The sequence below is a fragment of the Eretmochelys imbricata genome, chromosome 10 (assembly GCF_965152235.1).
Source record: "Eretmochelys imbricata isolate rEreImb1 chromosome 10, rEreImb1.hap1, whole genome shotgun sequence".
Classification (NCBI taxonomy): Eukaryota; Metazoa; Chordata; order Testudines; family Cheloniidae; genus Eretmochelys; species Eretmochelys imbricata.
Window position 1 is genome coordinate 30,468,219 of NC_135581.1, and position 26,573 is coordinate 30,494,791.

Below are 26,573 nucleotides of genomic sequence, written 5' to 3' on the forward strand. Positions count from 1 at the left end.
GGGGCCGCGCCTGCTGGCGACCCCCAGAGGGAGCGAGTGGAGAGGCCAGCCGCCCACTGAGAGGAAGCTGGGGGTGGGAAAAGAAAGGCTGCTTTGTTCTGGATCTGGGAATCCTGCATCGGGCTGACCAGTGCACTGCCTCCTGCAGAGGGAAGGGGACACCCATCTCGCTCTCAGAGCTGGAGGCTGAAATTCCCCGTGGCTTGTGGTAATGTAAAACTGGCCCCCGCCCCCAGCTTTGTGAGCTTTGATCCCCACCCTCGAGCGGCACCGACCCCCCCCCCCCAAGTGGTGCTGCCACGACCTCACTGCGGGCAGAGGTCAAGAGGTGACCTGCCCGGAGGAAGGTGATCTCCTCCTAGCACAGATCTGGGGCTGGGAAGCGGAGCTCAAAGCATTCTCGAGCCAGGAGTGCCTCAGAATACCAGCGTGGACACGGGGGTTTCATTGCAAACTTGCCCTGTTTGCACTCGGCGATGGAGCCACTTTAGTGCTGAGAGACCTTGGATCGCTGTCGAACCCAGCCATGTAGCACCTTACAAAATGGGGCGGCTATTTCACCCTCCTCCAAAACTGCCCCACTTTTGTGGCTGGGTGGGGAGTTCAATGTCCTCACGGAGTCTGAGTTCCTTGCCTAGGTAGATGACCCAGCACTGTATATCCGTCTTCAAGATCTCGCCATTTCCCTGCATGGCTCAACTGGCTTTGAGTTATTCACATGGAAATGAAGTGTTCCCACAGTGTTCCCAATCTGAACTGCTGCTGTGAGCACCACAGACCAGGCACGGCCAGTTCAGGGGACTGGCCAGCTGCATGGCCAGAGATGGTGTCTTTGCAAAAAAAACTCCATGTCAGTGCAAATCAGGACCCTCAAATCTCCAGAACTCCCCTGTGTTAAGGCTGCTCCTGCAATGTTGGCCAAGCCTGGTTGTGCATCCCACATGATTTACTTGCTGATGGCCCATAGGGGGCACTGTGTGGCAGATAGGAGCAAACCGAACCTGTGGACCTTTCCCCTTGCATTGTGCTGCAGTAGCTTTATCCCAGTGGAGTGTGTGGCATGCCTAGGGTCCAGCCCAGACCCCATCAGGAGTGTTAATACTGCCTTCCCCTCCAGTTCCTCTCGAGGAGAGCGTTTCCTTTGCTCTCAGAAGCAGCGCTTGCTGGCAGGAGACTCACAAGTCCACGTAATGCTAGCTTGAGCCTGCTTGGGATGGAGGCAGGCTAATGCAATAGCTTAGGCAGGAGAGGGGAGGGCCTGGAGGTCTGATCCTCAGGGTGAAATAGCTAAACTCCCTGCAGGCCTGGGTTAGGTAGCAGCAGAGGGACCAGAGTGCATCTGCATTAGCAACAGGAGCTGCTGCAAACTGAATGATGGCTGGCCCTGGCGTAAGTGTCCCCAGGGCTGCCCGAGCTCTCCAGGGAGCTTTGCCCTGCATTTGTGCTGCACTGCTCCGTTGCAGTTGCCCTCTCTCTAGGTACTGTCCCAGAGCTCCCAGCCCAGCCCCCCGAAGGGATGGCTCGCAGGTGATTTGGCAGAGCTTCGTGGGGGGTGGGGGAGCATGGGGAGCTGTGGGAGAAGAGGCCAAGCGCCTCAGAACACACTTTGGCGAAACAGCCCCCACCTGGGCTCCCCGGGGCTACGTAGAACAGTCAGTGGCAGCTGCCAACCTTGCCCCTTGTGCAGCACAATAGTCGACTAAGCTGGCCCCGTCCGTGGTGACCTGAGGAGTATTTGCGCCATGGGGGCTATTGCACCAGTGCTTCCTGCCCGCGCTCCGGGGGTCCTCGGCACTGCTGAAGGCCTGGGATTTAGCCTGGTTTGAAGCACATCTAACCGAGCCCGTGCTGTGCCTGACCAGCACCTTGGGAGAGCACGTGTGTACGGACACTAGGTGTGTTACCGGCATGGGGAGGAAGGATTACCACTTCAGCTATCTGCAGCCCACTATCAGCACAGCTCAGCATGGGATGGGTGTGGTTTGGGCAGAGGGGAGGGTGCCACTGTTTCACGCCGGCTACTAGGCTTTGTCTTTTGGCTACTAGCTGTCAACTAATCTAGTCAAGCCCTGGTCAACTTGATATGGTACCAGCCTGACCCTGGCTTGGAGACCAATCAGCAGCGCACTCTGTACAGGACAGATTTCAGAGTAGCAACCGTGTTAGTCTGTATTCACAAAAAGAAAAGGAGTACTTGTGGCACCTTAGAGACTAACAAATTTATTTGAGCATAAGCTTTCGTGAGCTACAGCTCACTTCATTGGATGCATTCAGTGGAAAATACAGTGGGGAGATTTATATACATAGAGAACATGAAACAGTGGGTGTTACCATACACACTGTAACGAAAGTGATCACTTAAGGTGAGCTATTACCAGCAGGAGAGCTGGCAGGGGGGGCACCTTTTGTAGTGATAATCAAGGTGGGCCATTTCCAGCAGTTGACAAGAACATCTGAGGAACAGCGGGGTGGTGGTGGGGGAATAAAAAAGGGGAAATAGTTTTACTTTGTGTAATGACCCATCCACTCCCAGTCTCTATTCAAGCCTAAGTTAATTTTATCCAGTTTGCAAATTAATTCCAATTCATCAGTCTCTCGTTGGAGTCCGTTTTGGAAGTTTTTTTGTTGAAGAATTGCAACTTTTAGGTCTGTAATCGAGTGACCAAAGAGATTGAAGTATTCTCCAACTGGTTTTTGAATGTTATAATTCTTGATGTCTGATTTGTGTCCATTTATTCTTTTACGTAGAGACTGTCCAGTTTGCAAGTGAACGAGCCTCTGATAGTGTGGCTGATGTGATTAGGCCCTATGATGGTGTCCCCTGAATAGATATGTGGACACAGTTGGCTCGTTCACCTGCACATCTACCAATGTGATATATGCCATCATGTGCTAGCAATGCCCCTCTGCCATGTACATTGGTCAAACTGGACAGTCTCTACGTAAAAGAATAAATGGACACAAATCAGACGTCAAGAATTATAACATTCAAAAACCAGTCGGAGAACACTTCAATCTCTCTGGTCACTCGATTACAGACCTAAAAGTTGCAATTCTTCAACAAAAAAACTTCAAAAACAGACTCCAACGAGAGACTCCTGAATTGGAATTAATTTGCAAACTGGATACAATTAACTTAGGCTTGAATAGAGACTGGGAGTGGATGGGTCATTACACAAAGTAAAACTATTTCCCCTTGTTTATTCCCCCCCACCACCCCGCTGTTCCTCAGATGTTCTTGTCAACTGCTGGAAATGGCTCACCTTGATTATCACTACAAAAGGAGTTCCCCCGTACCCCACACTCTCCTGCTGGTAATAGCTCATCTTAAGTGATCGCTTTTGTTACAGTGTGTATGGTAACACCCATTGTTTCATGTTCTCTATGTATATAAATCTCCCCACTGTATTTTTCACTGAATGCATCCAATGAAGTGAGCTGTAGCTCACGAAAGCTTATGCTCAAATAAATTTGTTAGTCTCTAAGGTGCCACAAGTTCTCCTTTTCTTTTTGTACAGGACAGAGTGACTCAAGACTGGACTAGTGGGGGGAGTTGCAGGTCTCTGTTCCTTGGCCGAGCTGGGAGAATCGCAGAGCTGGGATGGCAGGGGGCTGCTGGACAAGATGGAGGTGCATTGGCCAAGCTGGGGGAGTCGCAGGGCTGGGCTAGCAGGTGGGGCTGCAGATCAGGCTTGAGGGGCTTTGGCAGAGGCATGTGGAGGAAGCTTGTTCACTCCACGCAGAGCCCTTGTCTCAGACACCACCATCCGGATCCATTAGCAGCTTCCTTGCCGGCAGGGCTGTCTCAGCTGGAGCCAGTGTGTCTTGACAAGGGAAGGTAAATCATGCTGAGGAACTTCTGCGCTCCCCAGCTCCGTGCAGCAGGCTGGGGGTTGCGTTCAGCAGGTGTGAGGCTGCTTTCCTCGCTGAAGGGAGCTGGGCAGGGCAAAGCCGTCTCATGCCAGGAAGGTCTAGAAAGGCAGGAAAATCTAGAAAGGCAACGTTCCTGCTGTCCTGGCAGGGGCCTGGGAGTGTCAGGGAGCCAGGGGCTTATTATGGGCCTGGGGGAGACAGGAGCTTGGCCTGGGCAATCACGATGGGCCCATCTGGCCTGGGAGTCTGCGACTCGTCCCCTGTGCCCTGGTTTCCTTTGACAAAGCAGGGGTGGAAGTGATCCTGGTCAGTCGGGCTGTGTCAAGTCCTGGGCCAGCGCGCAATAGCCCTGCAGGGCCTGCATTTTAAGGGCTGGCGTCCCACACCCCTCCAGAGCTCGAAATGGAGACCAGTCAGAGAGGCGGGTGCTCTAGTTAGCTACCACTGTGTAGCATGTGTGTCCGGGCCTGGGGGGCCCATCACATCACAGCTCTCTGAGCGCCGTTCGGCCTCCCACCCGCATTGTGCTGTCTGAGAGCAGCTTTAAATCTGCCCACTCAGCTGAGTGCAAACACCCGCCCTGCGTGCAAACCCATCCTCTCCTCCATCTGCAGACCCCACCTGTACACCCTCCCCCATTCCTCCCTGTGCAAACGCCCGCCCTGAGTGCACACCCACCCCTCCTCCATCTGCCACCCTGTACACACCCCCGCCCCTTCGTCCCTGTGCAAACGCCCGCCCTGCGTGCACACCCACCCTCTCCTCCATCTGCAGACCCCACGTGTACACCCTTCTGCCCCTTCCTCCCTGTGCAAACACCCGCCCTGCGTGCACACCCACCCTCTCCTCCATCTGCAGACCCCACGTGTACACCCTTCTGCCCCTTCCTCCCTGTGCAAACACCCGCCCTGCGTGCACACCCACCCTCTCCTCCATCTGCAGACCCCACCTGTACACCCTCCCGCCCCTTCCTCCGTGTGCAAACGCCCGCCTTGTGTGCACACCCGCCCTTCCTCCATCTGCAGACCCCACGTGTACACCCTCCCGCCCCTTCCTCCCTGTGCAAACGCCCGCCTTGTGTGCACACCCGCCCCTCCTCCATCTGCAGACCCCACCTGTACACCCTCCCACCCCTTCCTCCCCATGCAAACGTCCGCTCTGTGTGCACACCCACCCACTCCTCCATCTGCAGACCCCACCTGTACACCCTCCCGCCCCTTCCTCCGTGTGCAAACGCCCGCCTTGCGTGCACACCTACCCTCTCCTCCATCTGCAGACCCCACCTGTACACCCTCCCGCCCCTTCCTCCCTGTGCAAATGCCCGCCTTGTGTGCACACCCGCCCCTCCTCCATCTGCAGACCCCACCTGTACACCCTCCCACCCCTTCCTCCCCGTGCAAACGTCCGCTCTGTGTGCACACCCACCCACTCCTCCATCTGCAGACCCCACCTGTACACCCTCTCGCCCCTTCCTCCCTGTGCAAACGCCCGCCCTGCGTGCACACCCGCCCCTCCTCCATCTGCCACCCTGTACACACACACCCCCTTCCTCCGTGTGCAAACACGTGTCCTGCATGTACAGCCACCCTCTGCTCCATCTGCAGACCCCACCCTGTACACCCTCTCGCCCCTTCCTCCCCGTGCAAACGCCCGCTCTGTGTGCACACCCTCCCACTCCTCCACCTGCCACCCTGTACACACCCCCACCCCTTCCTCCCTGTGCAAATAAATGCCTGCCCTGCATGCATACCCATGCCCTCTCCATCTGCAGACCCCACTGTATACGAAACCCACCCCTTCCTCCTTGTGCAAATGCCCACCCTGCATGCACACCCACCCCCTCCTCCATCTGCAGACCCCACCTGTACACAGCCCCACCCCTTCCTGTGTGCAAACTCCACCATGGGCGAATACCATCTGCTGGCCCATGCGTGCAAACCCCATCCTGTGCAAAGCCTCCCCTGTATGTGCATACATGTCCCATGCATACAAATCCCACCTTGTGTGCATGCCTGCCCCCGTGTGTGCCAGTCCCAACTCGTGCACAGCCCTCCCCTGTCTGTACAAACCCCACCCATGTGCAGGCTCATCCCTGCTCTCCTCCTTGTGTCAAGTGCCCCTAGCAAAGCACATCAGTGTTGGAATCCCCCTCCCATCTGCACACAGCTGGGGGGGGGGCGGGGGAGGAACCCCTGCAGTTGCATCCTGGGGGTGAGATGTGATGGCAGCGCAGTGTTCCCCACCATGCCCTCTGGCGGCAGTGTTTCCCCTGCGTAAGGGCTGAGCCAGCTGGGACAGGGGCCCGGCCGGGTTGGCCGCGGGTTCGGGTGGTGCCGGGGGCTAAGAGAGAACTGGTGCTGGCACGCTGATTTCCTGTGCCACTAGCGTTTGTTTATGGTGAACAAGCAGCCCTGGAAGAAGCAGCCCCACCGCTCATGTGGGCTTCAGTCCCTTCAGGCTAATTCCCCCTGCACCTGCAATCCAACAGCTGCCCCAGCACCGCCTCCTTCTCTGGACACATGACTGACTCCAGCCCCCTCCTTGGCCCACACCCTGGAAGGGTCACAAAGATGAGACCTGGAGCCTCTGGGGAAAGCTGTAGCCCGGGAAAGAGGGGAGTGCAGGGCTGCTCGAAGGGTCCTGCATGGGGAGGCAATGGGGAGGTCTAGGATGGGGACTGGACACCTGCTGGGCTGTCCTAAGCCCTGGGAGGAACATACAGAGGGCCCAAGAGTCGAGAGGGCAGGTGGGTGGGTGGCCAGCCAGGGCACTGGGAACACCAGCTCCTGCCATTCTCAGGACCCCAACCACAGAAGCAGAAGAGTGGGAGGTGGATACAGTGTTCGGGGCTAGACGGACTCTTGCAATGACTCCCCTTCTGTACGCTGGTCACTTTCACTTCTCATTCCCAGGGGTCTGGCTGCCAGCTCCTCCCTCCAGTGCAGAATCCCCAGGCCTGCTCCCTCCTGCTCTGTGTTACTGAGGCTCCGGGGAAGAATGTTCTTTAAACCACCCGTGACTCCGAGAGTGGCAGGATCCGGGCACTGGGGCTGTGCCAGCCTAGCCTCCCAGTGCAGCAGGGACTGTCCGCTAGCCATCTCCCCGGGTTAGGTTTCCCGCCTGAGGTGACATAAGGGCCCAGCGGGGGTCACCAGTCACCCCATGAGAGTCTCCAGCAGGGAAGAGATCCTAGACCGCAGTGATGGTGGAAGGGGGAGTGGCACACCTGCCATCTGCATTTGCTAACACATGGGGAGTCTAAGAAGACAGCAGTAAAATCCCTAGTCCCATGCCCAGGTGGGAGTGCTGGGACATGTGGGGTATCCAGATTTTTGGATGCCTGGGGGCATGTGGGGCTGTCGAGGGAGGTGGGAGCTAGGCTAGCTTAGACACCAGGGCATCTTGGGGTGTATGGGACTATCAGGGGTTCTGCTAAGCTAATGGCTGAAGGACTGCAGCAGAAAGCCAAGCAGGGGAAGAGAGGAGGGGAAGTGAGCAGTGGCCCGTGCTTTCCGAACCGGGACCTGGGGAGGGGATGGGGGCAGGCTGGTTGTGGTGTCCTCCCATTCGTGAGTGAACCAAGCTTGTGCCCTGCCGATCCTGCACCCCCATGTCTGGGGACCAGAGGCCCCGCCATCTCCCCTGCCTGCTGTCCATTGCTTCCTCTGCGGCTCAGCAATGCTCTGCCGGCCCTGTCCAGGAGCTCAGCAGAGAGATGGGGTGGGGAAGAAGGAGTGGCCAGTTTGGCGAGACAGGGGAGTGTGTCCTGGATCCCACATGCCCATCTGCTGCCTCTGGGCATGGTGGGAGCGCAGCTCACACGGCCCTCTCTCTCTCTCCCCATGCAGGGCAGAGCGGTCTGGGGAAGTCGACAATGGTGAACACCCTCTTCAAGTCGAAGGTGAGTCGGAAACCTACAGGCCCCGGCTATGAGGAGCACGTCCCAAAGACAGTGCAGCTGCAGTCCGTCACCCACGGTAAGGTCCCCTGCTCCTCAGCCCTCCAGGAGCCGCGGGAAGGACCCCTTCCTCTCCCACCATGTCTTTTCCTCTGGGAGCCCCCATGACATCTGTCTCTCATGCAGCCCCCCCTCCTGCCAGATGCCCCACCCTGACCCCCTCCCCCATCCCTCTGGCAGTTCTGGCATAGCCTTGGACCCTTCCCCCCATGAGTGGCAGAGTGGAGTCTTTGGGCCCAGCAAGGCCTCACCCTTGCCCCATGGGCCCCAGCCCACCCTGCCATCCCCAGCCGGCTGGCGCTCGCTAGTCTCTTCCCGACAATTTCAGAAGCGCTTGCTGCCCTGGGAAACATAGGCTCCTTTGCGAGTCTCTGGCTTGGCCGCTCCCTGTCCTGAGAGCGACCCCCCCAGGGGAAGGCCTGCCTGCCCCTGGCTCCTGCCTCTCTGCTCCAGGCAGGGGAGTGAGAGCTCAGCAGGCATGGGGGCACTTCCCTGGCCACGGCAGAGCTCCCATTGACTTCACTGGGGCAGGATCTGGCCCCACAGTCCCCGTCCTCCCAGCCCGGCCTGCCAGGGTGCCCCCAGGGCCGTTGCTGCTGCCCCCTGGCCTGGTCAAGCCTAGTGGATGGGATTCGCCACACTGTGCCCAGGTGCTAGACAGTCACCAAGGTCCCTCTCCAGCCCCCACAGCTGCTAGTTCCAGGCCTGGATGGCTTTGCTGCATGTGTCCGGGGAAATGCCCGAGCGGAGTGTGCCCAGAGAGCAGTGGGAAGCCAGCGGGAGCTGGGGAGGGGCTCTGTGCAAGGGATACCCAGTGGGGGGTCAGGGGACTCCTAGAGCCACCCCGTGACCTTGCACCCTCTGCCCCCGCTAGTTATCGAAGAGAAGGGCGTGAAGATGAAGCTGACTGTGACAGACACACCGGGGTTCGGCGACCAGATCAACAATGAAAACTGGTAGGTTCCACCCGGTTCTGGGGACCCCAAGGGCGGGAGGGAGCCCAGCATTGCTGGCCAGGGGTGGGCCATAGAAGGAGGGGCACCAGGAAAGGCTTAGTCTGAGCAGCTGGTTGGTAATAACATGACACCCTGGCACCAAAGGGTCATACGCTGGCACTGTGGACTCTGCCTTTGAGCTGTGTGAACTAGATCCATTGAGCTCCAGGCAGTTACTATGGGGGGTTTCAGAGGAGACCCTAAAATCCAGCTCTACTCTGCTCTGCAGGGACACCAAAGTTCTTGGGACACTTCTGTAAGAGTTAGGGATTTGGTTAAAACACCACCCCCTTCCTCCAGCCCCACCTCGCCAAAGGCTTTGTGCCACACTGTCAGATCTGAGCACCTTCTGCTGTGTGCCGGTGCTGCTCTCTGCCCCAGAGGTGGCTGCCTTTCAGTGGTGGGTGGGACAGTTCCTGTGTGTGCAGTGCACACAGTGCCTAGGGGTTGCGGGTGATCAATCTCTTGCCTCCTTTCCCATTGCCCAGCTGGGACCCCATCATCAAGTACATCAACGAGCAGTACGAGAAGTACCTGAGAGAGGAGATCCTCATCAGCCGCAAACAGAAGATCCCAGACACCAGGGTCCACAGCTGTGTGTACTTCGTGCCACCTACTGGCCACTGGTGAGCCGTGATCAGTCTCTGCCTGCTCCTGAGTGCCCAGTGCCTTGCCTGGCTAACCAAATGCCCTGCTGGGCTTACCTCTCCCTAGGGGGGCAGCCTGAGCCCTTTGCAAGGGATTGGCTGGCTCATGGAGCTGCTAGTAGGATGAGGAAGCCGGCTTGCCTCCGGCCGGGGCAATAACCAGCTCAGCTGGCTGTGGGCCGGTGTGCAACGTGTGACTCTGTCTTTGGCCAGTTCCTAGCAAAGGAGAGTCCATGTCCTGGCTGGCCTCCTGCTGCCCATCTCAGCGGGGCCCTCTGGGTCAGCCCCACTGCTAGGCCTGTGTGGTTGAACTCACCTCGCTGCTGCTGCTGTCAGTCACTGGAGGCCTTGGCTCTCCATTCCCATTGGCCTCTCTGCTCTGGATACCTGGTGGTGCCACTGATCTGAGGACAGTGGCTGGCCGTCTCTGCCCCAGTCCGCCAGGGTGGGGCCCATGTCTGGGGGGAGGCGGGGAAAGCAGCCTGAGCATGGAGCGTCTCCAATCTTGTTGCGCCAGCGCCCCCCTCTGGCCACGCTGAACAGCCAGGGCTTTCCCTCCCAGGCTGCGTCCCTTGGATCTGGAGTTCATGAGGCGGCTGAGTAAGATCGTCAACATGGTGCCAGTGATCGCCAAGGCGGATACCCTGACCCTGGAGGAACGGGCCGAGTTCAAGCAAAGGGTGAGGGGCCTTGTAAGGGAGAGGTGGAGCTTTTACCTCACCTGGGAGGAGGGCAGGCCAGCACAGCTGTGCACGGGAACCCCAGAGCCCTTGGGGCAAGGCTGGGCATAGGCAGCATGGCTTGAGGTGCCTCTCAGGGTGGGTTGGGGGCTGAGCGACGTTAAAGGGACTGGCCAGGACCACAGCACCGAGGGCCGGCCTGGGTAAGATTGCCTCAAACAGCTGGGTGGTCTCCAATAGGGCCAGGGCAACCCAAAAGCCCACGGGTCTCTTGCGGTAAGACAGAGGCGTCTGTGTGTCTCTTCTCCCCCCATCTGAGCAGAGGCACATCAGGGACAGAGAGGAAAGCAGGAGGAGGCCGCAGCTCATGGTCACGGCATCTGACACCCGAGTAAAGGGGTTAACCTGAGTGTCCCAGCCAAATATCAGCTCCTGCAATGACACCCTGCCCACCTGAAATCCCCCCCATGCGAGTCAACTGGATACAGGGTTCTAAGCACATAGGTAGTGTTGCTGCGTGCTGTTTAACAAGTTCCCACTCCACCCCAGAGGTGGCCACATTTCAGTGGTAGGAGAGATTATATGCTCTCATGAGGGCATTAGGATGAATGGTAGCCAACTCCATTGCTAGCACAGAGCAATTTCACAGGCGCTGTCTCCTGCAGATCCAGAAGGACTTGAAGGCCCACGGCATCAGCGTCTATCCCCAGGAGGATTTTGATGACAACCCAGACGACAGGATATTGAATAATAAAATTCGTGTGAGTGCTGGGAGGCTGCGTGGGGGTGGGGGGGGCGAAGAGCTGAGCTGGGCGGTGATTGGCTGTGGTGGGGTACTCTGTGTCCCTCTCTGGCTGGGACAGGCGGACGGGCAGCTGTGCTGGGCAGTGACAGCAGCGCTGAGGAGGGAACCTGCCCCTGAGTTGCAGTGCCAGGGCCCACGGATCGGAGAGGTGGGCCTGTCCCAGTTCTACAGTGACTCTGCCCCCTCTTCCTGTCCAGGACAAAATCCCCTTCGCAGTGGTTGGAGCGGACAAGGAGCATCAGGTGAACGGGAAGAGGGTCCTGGGCCGCAAGACCAAGTGGGGGATCATTGAAGGTAACGGCTCCCTCGAACGTGGGTGGGGCACAGCTCCTAGCACTGAGATGGATCCGGTCCCCCAGCTCCCAGTGGACCCCCGCTAACACTGGCTCTGTCCCCCTGTCGTGGCTGGTCTGTGGACGGAGGGTTTGGAGGGCTCCTGAGCCTTGGGCTGGTAGATCCACTGTCCCTCGCAGATGCGACCCAGCCAGGGGCCTGGTTACACCCTGGTGAAGTTGGGTTCTCCGGCATATCGCTCCTCTTGCATCTGCACTCCCAGCCCCTGCTGTTTTCGGCAGGCTTCTGGAGCCCTGTGCCCAATGGTGCCCTTGCGTCCAAAGCCAGCTCCAGCTGTCCTCCCAGCTCCTTCCCAGGCCCACTGAATGGGCCGCCTTTCCAGGCCAGCTCCTCCTCCAGGCCAGAAGGTTTCCTTTGGCCCTGAGAGTAGGCTGTGACCCAGCAGTGAGCAAGGGCTCAGGTAGAGGGCACTCAGCAGCAACAAGCCTGGCTCTTGGTATTGAGGGTTTCTGGTCCTGCCCTGACCCCTGGGCTGGCATTGGGGCGGAAGGAGTGGATGAGGGTTAAGGAAAGGGGCCCAAACTTCTTAGAGTGGGGCAAAGTTTCGGACTGGCCCATCCTGCCCGTACATCCCTAGTCAGGCCCTTCAGCCCCCGTCCTGGGGCCTGTGTGCGTGAGTGTTGGGGCAGTGGGCAGACTGCCAAGCGGCTGGGACCCTCCCCAGAGCTCCGACACGCCGCGCTTGCTCTAGGAACTCTCCTGTGCTGAGCCCCCTTCCGCTCCTGTAACGCTGCCCAGCATCTGTGGGATGCAGCTGTGATCGCACCACTGCCTTCACCTCTCGCTCCCAGCGATCTGCCAGGCTGCTGTGATACCTGGCACCTGCAGCAAGCGCCCCTCCCAGCATCACACCTGGGCTGCAATAAACCTGACACGCAGGGCCTCTGCCCGCACCCAGGGAAGTGCAGCAAGCAGGTATCCTCCTGAGCACTGATGCAGCCAGTGCAGCGGGGAGCTCCGCCCCAAGAGACCCATGGGGTGCAGAGGGGCCCAGTGGGGAGCTGGGGCAGCTGGAGCCTGTCTGGGCCCTGCCCACTCCACTCTGGAGCTGTGCTGCTCCCTGGCGCCAGGGATCCGCAGTCTCTGCTGAGAGCCTGTTGGCAGAGCTGGGGTGAAGCGTGTGCAGCACCAAGCCCATCCCTCGCAGCCAGCACAGACAGGACATACGCTGTCCTCGGGTCACCCTGGGGGCAGCCTTCTGAGCTGGTCACAATGACGCCAGCGGGAACGTGGCCCGTTATATCTGCCAGACGGCCCTGAGCTTTCCGCCACCCTCCAGCACCGTGTGTGTAGGGTGTGCTGGGCTCCATGGGCCTCATCCGCAGGCAGGGACGCTGTGGTGCTCTGCCATGCCTGCGCTCCTGCAGTCTGAGCAACGGGACCACCCGTCCTCCCCCCTCATCCCAAGCAGTTGCTGTAGCCTCAAGCCCTTTCCCCTTGTGGGCCCTTGCACCTGCGCCTGGCTGGTGCTGGGGGTCAGCTGGGGCCTGGGAAGAGCTTCTCTGGAGCGCGTTACCAAGGGCCTCTTCATTTATCAAAGGCAGCTGGAACCGTGCGGCCACGGCGCTGCCAGGTAACCCGTCAGAACGCTGGCTGAAGGCTCCCAGCTGCTGCTCCGTGCCAGAGGGAGAGCTCGCCAGCGTCTCGCCGTGCGTGGAGGGGACTGGCACGGCTGCAGGGGGGAGCTGGCCTGGCGCTCCCACACCCATGCAAAGCCAGGCTGACACACATGAGCCCCTAAGCACGCGCTGTGTGTGTGGAACTGCGCCGGGGGACACACGTAATATGAAAGACATGGGCTGGAAGGGACCTTGAGCGGCCGATTAGTCCAGCCCCCTGCGCTGAGGCAGGACCAAGTAAACCTAGACCCTCCCCGACAGGTGTTTGTCAGCGGGTAGTCCAAGCCTGTATACCCATGTGTAGCCATCATACGTGTGCTACTGTGTATTTATTTGTATTATCGCAGGGCTCCCCCACCTCCCCCCGTGTTCACAACCCCTGTACGTGCACGCACCGTGAGTGCTCCCTGTCACTCACATACCCAGACTCTCACTGCACATGCAAAGTCTCTGAACACCACTGGACACATAGCTACCCCCAGGAGCAGCCCCACAGACACACGCCTCCACGTATGAACACACGTGCAACCCTCAGACATGACTAGATCCCCAACAGAGACGTGCAAACCGGGGCTGTTCCTGGGTCCCCCTGCAGTGCTTGTTGGGGTCCCGTTGCTGTGCCCCGTCCATCCGGGCAGGCCTCGTGGAGCACCATGCTTTGGCTGCTGCCTAGACGTAGCACCCTGGAGTTGGGCTGCTCTTTTGAACACAGGGATGCCGCTGTTCTGTTGAGATTGCAGCTGCCTGGATGTCGCCCCTGCCTTCCCACCCTCCCCCACCCCTTGCCATTTACCCAGTGCACATACATAGGAGCCTGCTGCCCCCTAGTGACCACCTGCCTCCTTGCAGTTCCCCAGCAGGGCAGGATCTAGTCTCCCAGTAAGGGACAGAGTGGACAAGATGCAGCTAAAAGACAAGGCGGGGGATGGGATGGTGGCAGGACATGGGGTGCTGCTCTGACCAGGGTGGCTTTGAATGCATTCCTTGGGCATCTGAGTCACTCCCGTTCTCCACCAGGGTGGTAGGGTCTACAGCTAGTCTGTGTCTTGTTTTTCAGTGGAGAACCCAGCGCACTGTGAATTCCCCCTGCTCCGAGACCTGCTCATCCGGTGAGATGCCCGGCTCGGCCCACCCCCCTAACGCACAGGGAGAGGGGTACAGCCCCAGGCACGCAGGGTAGGGTTGGGGAGGGCCTGGCCCCAGCTGGGAGCCCATCCCTGTGCGGGGCTCAGCACCCTCCACTGCCAGGGAAAGCTGTTGGGGTTGGGTCACTCAGCAGGGAGTGCAGGATTGGGCTGGGGTCCTGGAGGGGAAGCCATGGGACAGTGAGGGCAGCCCTTGGGGGACTGGCAGAGGGGGTGGTGCTACTGGAGGGAGAGGGAGGGGGCTGGAGCCCCTCATAGTGGGATGGCTTTTAAAGCACAAGCTTAGCCTATTTGGGGGCCTCTGGCTGCAGGGCCTAGGGCCTGGCTGGAGCTGTTCTTCCTGCCCCTTTACCCCCCTAACTCTCACTTTCCACCCACCCCAGTTCCCACCTGCAGGATCTCAAGGACATCACCCACAATGTGCATTATGAGAGCTACCGCGTGCAGCGGCTCAACGAGAGCAACCAGCTGGCGCTGAGCCCCGTCAACAGGCTGCTGGGGAAGGACGAGGTGGAGAGCAACCTCTGAGCAGTGAGAGCAGGGCGTCCTCCTCCCAGACAGCGCCCACAGACTGGCTGAAGGGGGGAGGAGCTGAGATCCCCACCCCGTGGACAGAGCTCCTCTGTTCTCACTGCCCTGCCCAAGTGCCCTAATGCTGGGCCAGACACTGACTCTGCCGATGCACCAACACCTTCCAGCCATGCAACAGCCTTAAGCAAGGAGCGACTCCTGGGGGGCTGTGCCAGGCGCGGCCTCAAGGGCCCCACTGCTCCCCATCTGTTCCTCCTGCTTCCCCCACGCCCGTCCCCCTTGGCGACTTTGCATGGAGCTCGTAGGTTCCTGGCACACGCACCCCGTGCACCTCTGCCCCGACAAGCATGCCCCAGTTCTGGAGGGAGCCCTGCCCTATCAAAGAGGCACAGTCTGGAGCCAGTGGGCCTGACCCCCCGCGACGCACCCACAGGAAGGTGTGTTGGCACAGGGCCTTTCCCACCTCATGCCGTTGTCCCCAGGACTGGGGCAGCCTCAGGCCTGCGCTGCTGAGAACAGCCTCCCCTCCTGATCTTCCCCATGTCGGCTGCTGCCCTGAGCCTCCAGCTCCTTTGGGAGTCCCTGAGCCTGCATCCCCCAACGAGGGGGGACTGGAGTAGAACACTGCCCCGCATGCTGTGGGGCAGAGGGGGCCTGGGGTGAGAGGGGCAGAGCTAGTCCTTCCTGCTGTGGGGTAGAGGGAGCTCTGGGGCTGGGGAGGCAGAGCCAGCCCTTCCTGCTGGGGGCGAGCAAAGCTCTGGGAGATGGAGGTACCCAGCCAGCCAGCCTCTCCTATGCCCTCAGGGGACAGCCTCGTGGAATCGCTCTCGGGGTTCTGACCCATCCTACAGAGGGCTAGAGCCTGTAGCTGTCCCACAGGGTTAGGGAAAAGGTGGGGTGGGCAGTGCTAAGGTTTGGGGAATAGCAGAGAGGGACGGAGGCCCAACCGACTGCCCACTGGGCAGAGTCACCAGCACTGTGTGTTCAAAACACACATGGGCTGGGAAAAGCCCGGGGGGGTGGGGAGATGGATGCAGGCTGTCCCAGCCAGGGGGAGAGGTATTGGTGGGAGGGCCAGGGCTGGGGCTGAGCTCCAGGCAGCAGGAGGAGCGAGGGGTATCACAGGGGAATCCCCCCAGCCCGCAGGGCGGGCGGTGCTTGGCCATTTACTCTCCTCTGAAAAGCTGGGGCTGGGGCTCGTTCTCTCGCTGCAGGCTCTGGTCACACATTAAAGATCCCCCTGCAACCTTGGCCTGGTGTCCCCCCCTGTTCATCCCCCCACAGGGAAGGGAGCCATGCAGAGTTGTTCCCACCCCGGCCCCATGTAGAGTGCTTCAGCCAGGGTCCCCTTCCTGCCGCCTGTGCGTCTATGCCTAACCCATCCCTGTTTGGACCCCCTTCCCCGCAGGGACCCTTGGCCTTTTCCCAGAGGGGAGCTAGAGGCTAAAAAGGCCTGGGGGCCCTGAGCTGTTGCCACTGAGAGGGAATGAGCAGTGGGGCTCTTGAGACTCCTTCCAGTCAGAGAGTCCCCTCTCCCCCCATCCCGACCCAGCTGTGCTCTGCCTGGGGCATCAGCCAGACTAAGCTCCCCGACAGGCCAAGTGCCTCGAGCCCGACAGGGAAGGCTGCAGCCAACCCCTCACAGGGTCAGAGGAATCAGCAGTGGTCAGCTGGGGCTATGCCCTGGCCAGCCTGGAGCGGCCCACGCTGCCAGACGCCTTCTCCACAGGGCCCTCCAGCCAGCTCCCCTGGGCCATTCCCCCACCCTGCTCCCTAGCCCCACCTTCCTAGAGGTCTGCTCGGGCACAGCTGACCCCACCCAGCCCAAGAGTGAGTCGAGTCCTTTTCACCCCTGCCCCTGTCCCTGCCCCCTTGTCCTTGGGCCTCAGCCCTGAGGGGGCTCCCCACACCGCATACCCATGAACCGTCTCCAGCTGCCGTGCCCGTGGGGTCAACACAGCAGGCTGCTGCATGCCCCATTCCTGCCAGCCCCAACCCCCCGCTGCACTGTGGGTGCTGTGGGCTCCTCAGCACACTCACTCCGCATGGCATCGGCACAGTGAGTTGGTGGCAGCTGGCAGGAGCGGGACACATGGCTGCTGCCTCCCTGACCCCCCGGGCAGGAGGAGTGAGCAGACCCAATCCGAACCCAACCCTTGCAGGCTGGCCCCTCGGGCTGCAAGGCTCTGCTCCCCACCTCTTGCCAGCAGGGGCCAATGCACCTGTAAGGGCAGCTGGCAGAAAGTATTGGGTCTGGGATAATTGCCCTAGAGTCCCCAGCTGAGAGAAGAGCCTTGTGGTGGGTACTGTCCAGCTGGCACGGCTGGCCCCAGCTATATGTGCAAGCCACCAATACAGAGCTCCACACAGGACCTGTTTGTCTAGGAGTGGGAAGGAGGGCAGCTCCCTGCATTGCCTGGCAGCTCTTAATACGCTCCCATGGGGCTCTGCAGAGCCTGCCTCCAACCCCAACCCCCCTGCCCATTTAGGGCTGGCCAGGAGCTGGGGCTGAATGGTGCTGCTGGGAGCTCCCCAAATGGTCCCACCACTCCTTTGCCAGCCTGCTGCAGGCCCATTTCACTGCCCATCACTGGTTGCTAAAGAGAGTATAAAATACTGCAGACTGGTCGCCAGGGCATAAAAACACCAGCTCCCACCAGCCCAGCCCCTGCCGCTCCCCCGGAGTACAAGGGCTGCACAGGGTTACCAGGAGCATGCTAGGAGCTCTCCAGCCCCAGCCACTGCACTGCCTGCCCTGGGGAACAGGCTAGGCCTCCAGGCTAGAGGAGATCCCCAGGAAGGAGGGCGTAAGACCCTGCACCACTATTCTCGGGTGAATCCCTGCTCTAGGCTGGGTCCCAACGTGGGGTTGGCCCGCAATTCTGGTAGGTCAGTTAATGCGCGGACGGTGCGAAGTCTGCCCCTGCAAAGCTTGTTTGCTCACTGCGGAGAGGAAACCCCAGGGGTCTGGCACCAAGCAACGGTCCCTGGCTTGGCGACCTTACCAAGGGGCTTCGTCCCCTCCTTGGACCTAGGTTGTCTATCTGGAAAATGGGGCTACCTCTTCCCAGAGGCTGAATCCACTAGCAAGCGGGAGGTAATACGGGGACAGGGACAAGCCAGGCCTAGTCCTGCCATTCCCTTCATCCAGAGCGGTGGGGCCCTTTACAGAGCTGCATTCCTCCACATTCCCAGCTCGGGGGGTAGCACCGGCCTCTTCTCTCCAATCACTGCACTGTCCCGCTGGCAGGCCCTGTTAATCATTCGCAAACAGCAGAGAAGGAGTCTGGCCCTGCCCCAGCCTGCGCCCCCACCTGGCTTGCTCCTCATTCCCAGCAGTGTGCCAGCGGGGACGAGCACTGCTTACCACATCTGCCCTAGCTCTGCGGGCAAGGAGAGGTTCTATGAGCCAGTGGGCCCCTCCGCTCACTGGGTGTCTCCATCTCCCCTAGCCAGAGAGAGCTCCCACCCAGGAATGCTACGGCCACCGATTTGGGGAGGCCAACCTGTGACCCCCTGTGCCTGGTTTTCAGTGGGGCTGAGTACCTTACCTGCAGCTTGATAGCAAGGTGAGCCACAGCCACACGGCCCCGCCTCTGGAAATCAGGCCCCAGGTGCCCAAGCTGGTTACCCAAGCGCTGAGTTCCCAGGATCGGGGCCATTTTACATGCAACTGCCTGCGCCAGGAGCATGCTGCTCTCCTCCTTTCACCACCCTCCACCCCTCAGGAACCCAGATGCAATAACCTCGCACATTCTGGAGCCCTGCCCCCACCAAGGCATGTGCAAACACCACCTGAATCCCGTCATCCAGCAGTGAAATGCCGCCACCTCTGGGGGTAGAATGCAACAGGTGTTTGACAGAGCCCAGCAATGTTATAATGCACCAGCTGGGAACTCCCAGGATGTGGATGGGGTGGAGGGCAGGCAGGCAGGCAGGTAGGTGGAACCCAGGAGTTCTGCACCCAGGCTTGTGCTTCAATCTCAAGAGCTAGTCCCTTCTCCACTGGGACGCAGGGAGTAGCCAGGAGGACCCTGCTCTGCTGTGAGGAACAAAATTCATCAAGTAGCACAGAGCAAACCAAACCCACAGACAGAGTGTGCCAAAGGGCAGCCTCCTACAGTAAAGGCTGTTTCCCCCACAAGGGGCTGGCATGTCAGGTTCTCAGGCCAGCGTCCAAAGGAGCGTGAAGCACTAGGTTATGCAAAGAGCCGTTCCCACCAGCTCAGCTCGGGCCAGGTTTCCTTTCACGTCACCTGCCAAAGCTGTTGCTGAAGGATGAATGAGGTCCTCGCCCAACTCACAGCCTCTGCCCAGTAGCTGAGGCAATAGGCCTCATCCTGCTAGTTCTTACTACATGGGATTACAAGTTGTGGGGGAGAAGGGGTTAATAGTTCCTGATGTGCAATACCCCAGCAGCCCTAGGCCTAGCCCTACAATGAAAGTGCAGGAGGAAGAGAGCCAAGGAGATCTCCCAAGGGTGATAAAGGGGGGCCAGTCAGCACCAACTCAGCCTGGATCGCTCCAGGGCTGAATCCCCTGGGACCACTACTCCACCCGAACCTCCTCAGTCTCACCTGGAACAGCTACTGCATCATCCAGCCTCCTGCCACACGCACCCCAGGGCCTCGCTCCTGCACCCACAACCCCTGGCACCTACATGGAGCCAGCTGCAGGCTCAGGACCTGGCTTGGTAGCACCTCTAGCCTCAAGCACATCCAGCTGCAAAGAACACCAGCTATCTTCACATTCCTGGATGGCACCTCCCGTTCTCTGGAGGGCCACAGGCTTTAACGCAGCCTCACGCTGTCTCCACCTCCCTTCAGCGCAGGTGGGAACCTCCTGGCATGCACCCCCCCTTTGCTTTACAGAGAGAAGGTAAGCACGTGGGCTGCCAGCTGCTAGCCCAGCTCAGGGGAACCGGCTTGCGGGGGAAGCACTGAGGTGAGCAGCCATTGTGAACGCATGGCACCTTGTACCACTGACACTTGCTACCAGGTACTAGGGCCTGATTCTCCCTGGCCCCAGCTGTGCAGTGGTGTAGCCCTGTTGACTTCATTGCAGTGCCTCCTCATTTACACCAGCGTGGGTGAAATCTGAATCAGCCCTGTGAGCCCCGCACACATACACGCGCACCTCGCCCAGGTGTGAAGGACCCCATGGGGCTGGGGGAGGGCAGCAGGCTCAGGGAGGTGTGAGTCTGTGTGGACAGAAGCTTTGGAGCATGACCGTGTGAGTGGAGGGGGCAGGTGATCTAGTTACACAGAATTCCCAGGAACCAGCCAGCTGCACCGACACCACGAGTTGCTCTTTAACCAGCTCCCCTGTGAATGATCTACTCTGCTGCTGCCCTGCCCTGAGCCGAGAGGGAGCACGGGGGCACCTCCTGGAATTCAGCTCCAGGAGCAAGCCAGGCAGCCATTCCCCGCGATGCCGAAGAAGCCCTTCACCAGCCAGCACAGTGCAAGGCAGAGAGCCAGGGAGCAGTGCTGTGAGTGGGACCCTCCTGCTCACTCCAGGCTGGGCTCAGGCAGAGCGTCAGATAATCGGCCATTTTATTAAGTGTTTCTTCCCTAGCTCCATCTCCCTGGACCAGGGTCCCACCCCCTTTGCCCAGATAAGAGCAAACTCCAATTGCATCCACTCTCCCTGGTGCTCCACTTGGGCGGTGCTGCAAGCTGGGCAGGTGCAGGCTGTGCCCAAGATTGGCACCTCACACTCTGTTCTAACAATACAGCCTTCCAGACCCGCTCCAGCCCTTCACGCCCAGTGCATGCCAGCCTGGGCCAAGCTTTGTGGGCGAGGGTGCCTGAATTTCTTGCTTTCCCACCTGGCTCTGCAGTTTGAGAGGCAGAGGCTGCTGCAGTTGGCACAGGTTGCTGGGGTTCTCTCACGCCCAGAGCATCATGCCAGTCGTCGAGCTGAATTTTCGCTCCTTGATCACCCCTGTGGGGATTGTCCGGTTCTTTGAGATCTTCCTGTCCTGCACGGCCTTCAGTCTGGCGGCTGCTTCCGGCCAGTTCCAAGGAACCTATGGGACCTGGTGCATGTTCACCTGGTGCTTCTGCTTCTTGGTGTCCATGCTGATCGTGGTGCTGGAGCTGTTTGGCTTTTCTGAGAAGCTGCCGCTGTCCTGGGATGACTTCACCAGCGCCTTCGCCATGCTGGCGGTGCTCATGATCTTCACCTCTTCCATCATATACCCTTCCACCTTCATCACCGACATTTGCTCTGACAACAAATGTGCTTATCAGGCAGCAACTACAGCCATGTCCTGCATCTGTTTCATTGCCTACACCATCGAGGTTGGACTGACCCGAGCCAGGCCTGGAGACAGGAGCAGCTTCCTCACCACTGTCCCTGGCCTCCTGAAGGTGTTTGAAGCCTACGTGGCTTGTCTTATCTTCTCCTTGGTGAGTGAACCCACGACATATAAAACCGAACCCGGCCAGCTGTGGTGCATAGCTGTCTACAGCATCTGCTTCATTGTCACGTTGTTCATCATCATCCTCACCATCGGCCGGTGTCTCACCTACATTCCCTTCCCTTTGGAGAAAGTCCTGGTGGGTTACAACGCCTTGGCTGTACTCCTGTACCTGACGGCTGCCATCATCTGGCCCGTCTTCAACTTCAGAGGGAACCCCAGACCCAGTTCAGGTGACAGCCTTCACTTTTGGAACAGACGGCTGGGCGTGACCTTCCTCACCTTCTTCAACCTCATCGCCTACATTGTCGACCTGGTGTACTCCTCCAAGATGGTCTTCGTGACCAGTACGGCCTAACAGAGCGTTATCAGCCACACGCACCTGGGGGGGTACGGTGGGAACCATCAGCACTGAAGTAGTGGGAAGGGACCGGGGCTGCCCGTCGCGCAGGGGGAGCTGCTTTGGCCTCAGCTGTTTTGCATTTCTTCCCCCACATCCTAGCCTTCTTGGCAAGTCCATGCACCAGGGGGTTCTGTGTGTATTTGATTTGGCTGCTGCTCCAGGAGCTGCAGGTGGCTACCGCTGGGGCCCAGGTGCTGCTGCAGGGAATCAGGGCGTTCCTTGCAGGACATGTCGGGAGGGGAAGGGACAGAAGGTGCTGCCTGTTGCCCGGGTGTACAGCAACCTGTGAGTGAGCCGCAGAAGGGCGGGGAGGTCAGGAATGGGGGGATCCCAATCCAAAGCCCACTGAAGCGAATGGGAGACTTTGCATTGATTTCAGCCTGTGTTGGATTGGGCCCTGGAAGCCCAAGGAGCATCGGGGGCTGGGGCTGAGGCTGGGTTACTGAGTCCTGGCTAGTTAGTGTGTTATGATGCTGCGACTCAGAGAAACTTTCCTGTGCCTCAAACTCTGGTCTGAAGGCAGGTAAACAGCGCCCAGGGCTCCCACCCTCCCTCCAGGAAATGAACTTTCAAAGGCTGTGGCTATGCAAACAGAGGTGTGTGTGCTTAGAGGGCTGGGTACCGGGCTGGGGAGGGGAGCATGTCAGGGTCTGCAGCAAACAGGGTGTGGCAGGTAGGAATGGCTGACTGCAGAGGGGTGACATCGGCATGGCCAGCCCCAAGGGTGTGGAGCTATTTTATGATCAGTCAGGCTAGTGTTTATAGACCTACTATCTGAGGGTCTCACCTTTCCGGGAAAGCTCCCCCCTCACCGGCCCCATTAGGGCTAAAATCCAACCTGCAACACATGACCCCATAAGACACCCTCACTGCTCAGCCGGGCCTCCGTTTTCCCTCCCGATCCCTGGGGCATGGGAGCTGCCATTCTATCCTCCTCCCTACCTAATGGGCAGCTTCCGCATTCGTGCTCCCCTCTACTTCCCCACATTCGCCTGAGCCACACCCCACCTCAGTCTGGCACCGCACCGTTCCCTCCCTGTCCCCTTTGGCAGCCCCATTCCCGGGTCGCCACATTCTCCAGCCTGACCCTCACATGGCCACTCCCGCTCCTGCGGGCAGCTTGGCTTCTTCCCCGCTGGGAGCAATGGGAGGTGGTGGCCATTCCTGCTGGGGGAACTGAAGGCGTTTGTTCACCTGCAGTGTCAAAGGGACATGGCAGCCACCTTGCTGAGGGCAGCCTGTGGCTTTGGCCCTGCTGACAGTGATGGGAGATGGCCGCCATTTAGAACAGGGCTAAACTGGAAGGCAAAAATGAAACAAAATTGGTGCAAACCCGTACATGTGTATACAGAACATTGCAAGGCTTGCCGTCAAACCAGGGGGGCTGGCACCGGGCCTGGCTTTAAGCTCTGTGTGTGCACGTCTATGCACAGCTATATGTGAATCCACCCACGTGTTTCTTCCCATTCTTTTTCAGTCAGCAAAAAGTGCATCAGCGTGCACGCAGTGTGAGTGCCCCCTGCCAAAGCAGTGCATTGTCTCCAGGGGCAGCTTCACGTTCCAGCTTTATAGTCTTCCTGAAAGCTGAGCGAGCTGTCCTCGTTCCCCCGGACAGACGTTTACAGATGACGCGCAAAGGAAGTTTTTTAAATGGAGCTTTTGCTCTTTTTTGGCTGCTTTATGATTGCAAAAAGGGAGAGCGAGAGAGCGAGTTTTCCTGCTTGTTTTGTACTTTAGAAATCTCAGGACGGTCATGTCTGGTCTCCCTGGTTTTGTTGACGGGTGCGGGGGGCCTCAGGGATATATAGTGTGAGCTCTCACAGCAGAAGCGAAGGGCTGGGTGTGTTGATCTTTAGCGGCAAAGGCAGCCTTTCTTCAGAATGTTAATTTGTCATTGGAGTTAAATATGCCTGAAAACCACCCCCATCCTCCCATCAAAACCCCCCAAAACAGTCTGATTAGACATTCCTTCGTCTCACCCGCTCAGGTACTCAGCTTTCGCTCTCTTGGCTTTTGCGATCGCATCATTTCGCAAGTTCTCCTGTCACCATCGAATCTTTCCAAGCTAGACAGGACTTGAATTGAATTGTGAAAAGCAGAATTTTTTTTTTCAAGGACAAACCCTTTCAGACCGTCTTTCTCCATCATAAAGAAGCAGTAAAAGAACACAAGGTTAATGTATTGTACACTTTGCCAGGTCACCTTTGGGCTGTGACCTGGAGAGAGGCTGGGGAAGGCTCAGTTCATGGTTTCTCCTTTGGCTAGTATCAGCCCGTCCAAGAAAAATTGAGTCAACGTGATGAGGAAAGGGTTACAGAAGTTTCCCCAGGAAAGAGTATCCCACCTCTAGTGATTAAACTGATTAAACTCTGTCCAAGCCAAGTGGAGTGAGATCATGAAGACTGCAAACCCATGGATGGAAAACCCTTCCCTGCCTGCAGCATTGTCAAGGTGCTAACACAGTCCCGAGCCTTGGACTAAGCCAGCAATCCCAGGCAGCACGCAGGAAGGGCTCAGTCGCAGTGGGATCCTTACCATGTATGGAGCCATAACTAGGCCTGGGACGAGCAAGCCTATTTGTGCCCTATATCGTTTTGTTTTGTCATTTTTCTGACACATTTTTCCGCCCCCACCCCGGCTTTGCACCCTGGGCAGCTGCCCTACTTGGCCCACCCTGGTTACGGCCCAGACCGTGCACATCACAGGCGTGTGTTGATTGTTTCTGGGGTCAGGTGCACACTGTAAATAAAGTTTACTAGCACGGACTGACAGTTTTAATGTCTTGCTTTGTTTTTTATCTGAGCATGTGTTTCAGCCCAAGCTGTTACGGAATCCCTGGGCCCACAGCACTTTAAAGAGGACATTGTGCTTACGGTACTCAAGTGGGCTGAGTTCAATTCCTGGCTCTGCTACAGACGTCCTGGAAGATGTTGGGCAAGTCATGTAACCTCTCAGTGCCTCAATTCACCAGCTGTAAAATGGGGATAATACCAGATTTCTCCCACCCTCTGTTTGACTATTTATTCCCATTGTAAGGTCTGTGGGGCAGCGTTTGTCTTTCACTATGAGTACACAGAGTGCTTAGCACAAAGATATCCTGCTCTTGGCTGAGGCCTCCAGGTGCTACTGCCAATTTATAATTGTTGCCTTCTTAGTGTGTCCAGAACAATGGCTCTAAGACTGAAACTTCCTGTTTCTCTAATGCCATCACAACTAACGGGCATTCTCCCATTTCAGTCTGGCTGAGCAGAGTGGTGGGTTTAGTGATGTCTGAACTGTAAATTATCTATGGCGATGAGTCCCAGCATGCAGGGATTTCTGTGTTTGTTCCCAAAGGAGACCGATTCAGGGAAACAGGGACATCGGGTCTTGCTGCTGAACTGCAGACCCTGTCCCCGCCGCTGCTGTCACAAGTTCCCCTCATTTCCCATCGGCTGCTGGGTTTAGTGGGTGGGTGTTGGTGGCCTGTGATAGATCTCATGGGATGATCTGGGGGTACCTTCTGGCCTTACGCTCTATGACTATGAGTTGGAATTCAGTGGCCAGAATCAGAGAGGACCCTGCATTCACCACTTCAGGGGAGATGTCGCTCATCCATTGGCTTTCCCATTAGGAGAGATACTGGGGCTCTGCCTTGAATTACCCCGTGACCTGGACTCCAGTGTGGGGCAATGCCTGCCCAGGGTAGTCTAGTCCCAAGGAGTCACCTGCCCCCAGCCAACCCTTGTGTGTGGGGCAGCAAAGCAGAATGTCCTGGGGGTGGAGCAAGACCTTGGGAGTAGTATGGAGTGGGACTTCTCCAGCGACAGCTGGGATTGGGAGCTGCAGCAATGGGCCAGGAAGAGGCTCCAAATTGCAGATCACGGCAGATACTGTCAGGTCCCCAGAGCACATGGCATGCTAATGGAGAGATACTGTGTATGCTGGGAATGGGAGCTCCCTAGAGGTCTGGTTGGGAGAGTCCAGCAGGGCGTAGGTCGGGTAGGTGTCTCTGGAAGGCACAGGGGCTCCGTAATGGTGCCCTTGAAATGGTAGGGAGCTTTTACTGGACTAACCAATCTGGCTTTGCACTTTACTTTCAGACCCTCATGAGGCATAATTCCCATTCATCAGATGGGGAAACCGAGGCACAGATGAATGACATGACCTGCCCAAGCTGAAGGTGGGAGCTAGTAGGAAAGTTGGGATCAGAGTTCAGCAGTCCTTGCTTTAGCCCAGCGGTTCTCAAACTGTGGGTCAGGACCCAATTTTAATGGGGTCACCAGGGCTGGCTTAGACTTGCTGGGGCCCAGGGCTGAAGCCCAAGCTGCACCGCTCGGGGCCCAAGCCCAAGCCCGAGGTCTTCAGTCCTGGGTGGCAGAATTCAGGTTACAGCCCCCCTGCCTGGGGCTGAAGCCCTTGGGCTTCAGCTTTGGCACCCCTGTCCAGAGTGGTGGGGCTTAGGCTCCCCCCCCCACCCCCCAAGGGCAGCAGGGTTTAAGTAGGTGGCTCAGGCTTCTCTCTCCCTCCTCTAGTAATTGTTGTCAGAAGGAGGTCTTGGTGCAATGAAGTCTGAGAACCCCTGCTCTAGCCAATAGATACAAACACCAGTAATAAAAGCCCCAGGCAGGCTTTGCAGAACTTTCTTTATCAGTGTGTGGGAAGCAAAGCAAAGTGCTGCCAATGCACTGGAAGGGCGGCAGGTGGCAAAGTGCAAAGAGGTACAGATCAAAGGAAGGAGGAGCCAGGAATGGGTCAGGACTGGAGTGTCTTGAAGATCTCTCCATTGCAGTGTGAGAGAAAGGGAATGCTGAGTCACCGTGTGCGTTGGCAGCTTCCCAAGTTCCCACCTAGTTCGCATGAAATAGAGGATGTTGTTTAAGGATGTGTGAGCGTCAGCCTTACAATGAAGCTGCAGCCTGTGAAGACTACAAGTCCCAGAATGCAATGCTACATGTGCTCCACGCCCTTGCAGGGTACATTGCAGAAGTCTGTCAGCTGCAGTTTGGCCAGCCCCTCATTTGGACTTAAATGGTAAGAGCTTTGGGGCAGGGAGTCTGTACGTACAGCGCCTAGCACAGCAGGGTCCTGATTTATGGGTGGCATCTAGTAATACAGTACAAATAATTGCTCTTGAGCTGCCATCTAGTGGTAAAACTT

At 58.3% G+C, this 26,573-nt stretch overlaps 2 protein-coding genes across 3 annotated transcripts in view; both read left to right on the plus strand.

The window, feature by feature from the left end:
- SEPTIN12 (septin 12) overlaps positions 1–16,123 on the plus strand; it is a 38,649-nt gene extending 22,526 nt beyond the window's left edge. For both annotated transcript variants that reach the window (XM_077827813.1, XM_077827812.1), the window contains exons 3-10: positions 7,722–7,850; positions 8,706–8,787; positions 9,315–9,452; positions 10,036–10,153; positions 10,819–10,914; positions 11,156–11,252; positions 13,989–14,040; positions 14,460–16,123. In XM_077827813.1, the coding sequence (XP_077683939.1) occupies positions 7,722–7,850; positions 8,706–8,787; positions 9,315–9,452; positions 10,036–10,153; positions 10,819–10,914; positions 11,156–11,252; positions 13,989–14,040; positions 14,460–14,604 (857 nt within the window). In that variant the 3' untranslated portion in view covers positions 14,605–16,123. The remainder of the gene's footprint in view (positions 1–7,721; positions 7,851–8,705; positions 8,788–9,314; positions 9,453–10,035; positions 10,154–10,818; positions 10,915–11,155; positions 11,253–13,988; positions 14,041–14,459) is intronic.
- Positions 16,124–18,423: 2,300 nt separating this feature from the next.
- LOC144271614 (myeloid-associated differentiation marker-like) lies at positions 18,424–24,172 on the plus strand. The gene has a single exon (XM_077829070.1). It carries the CDS (start codon positions 20,514–20,516, stop codon positions 21,387–21,389), a length of 876 nt encoding a protein of 291 aa, XP_077685196.1. The 5' UTR covers positions 18,424–20,513; the 3' UTR covers positions 21,390–24,172.
- The last annotated feature ends 2,401 nt before the right edge of the window (positions 24,173–26,573 follow it).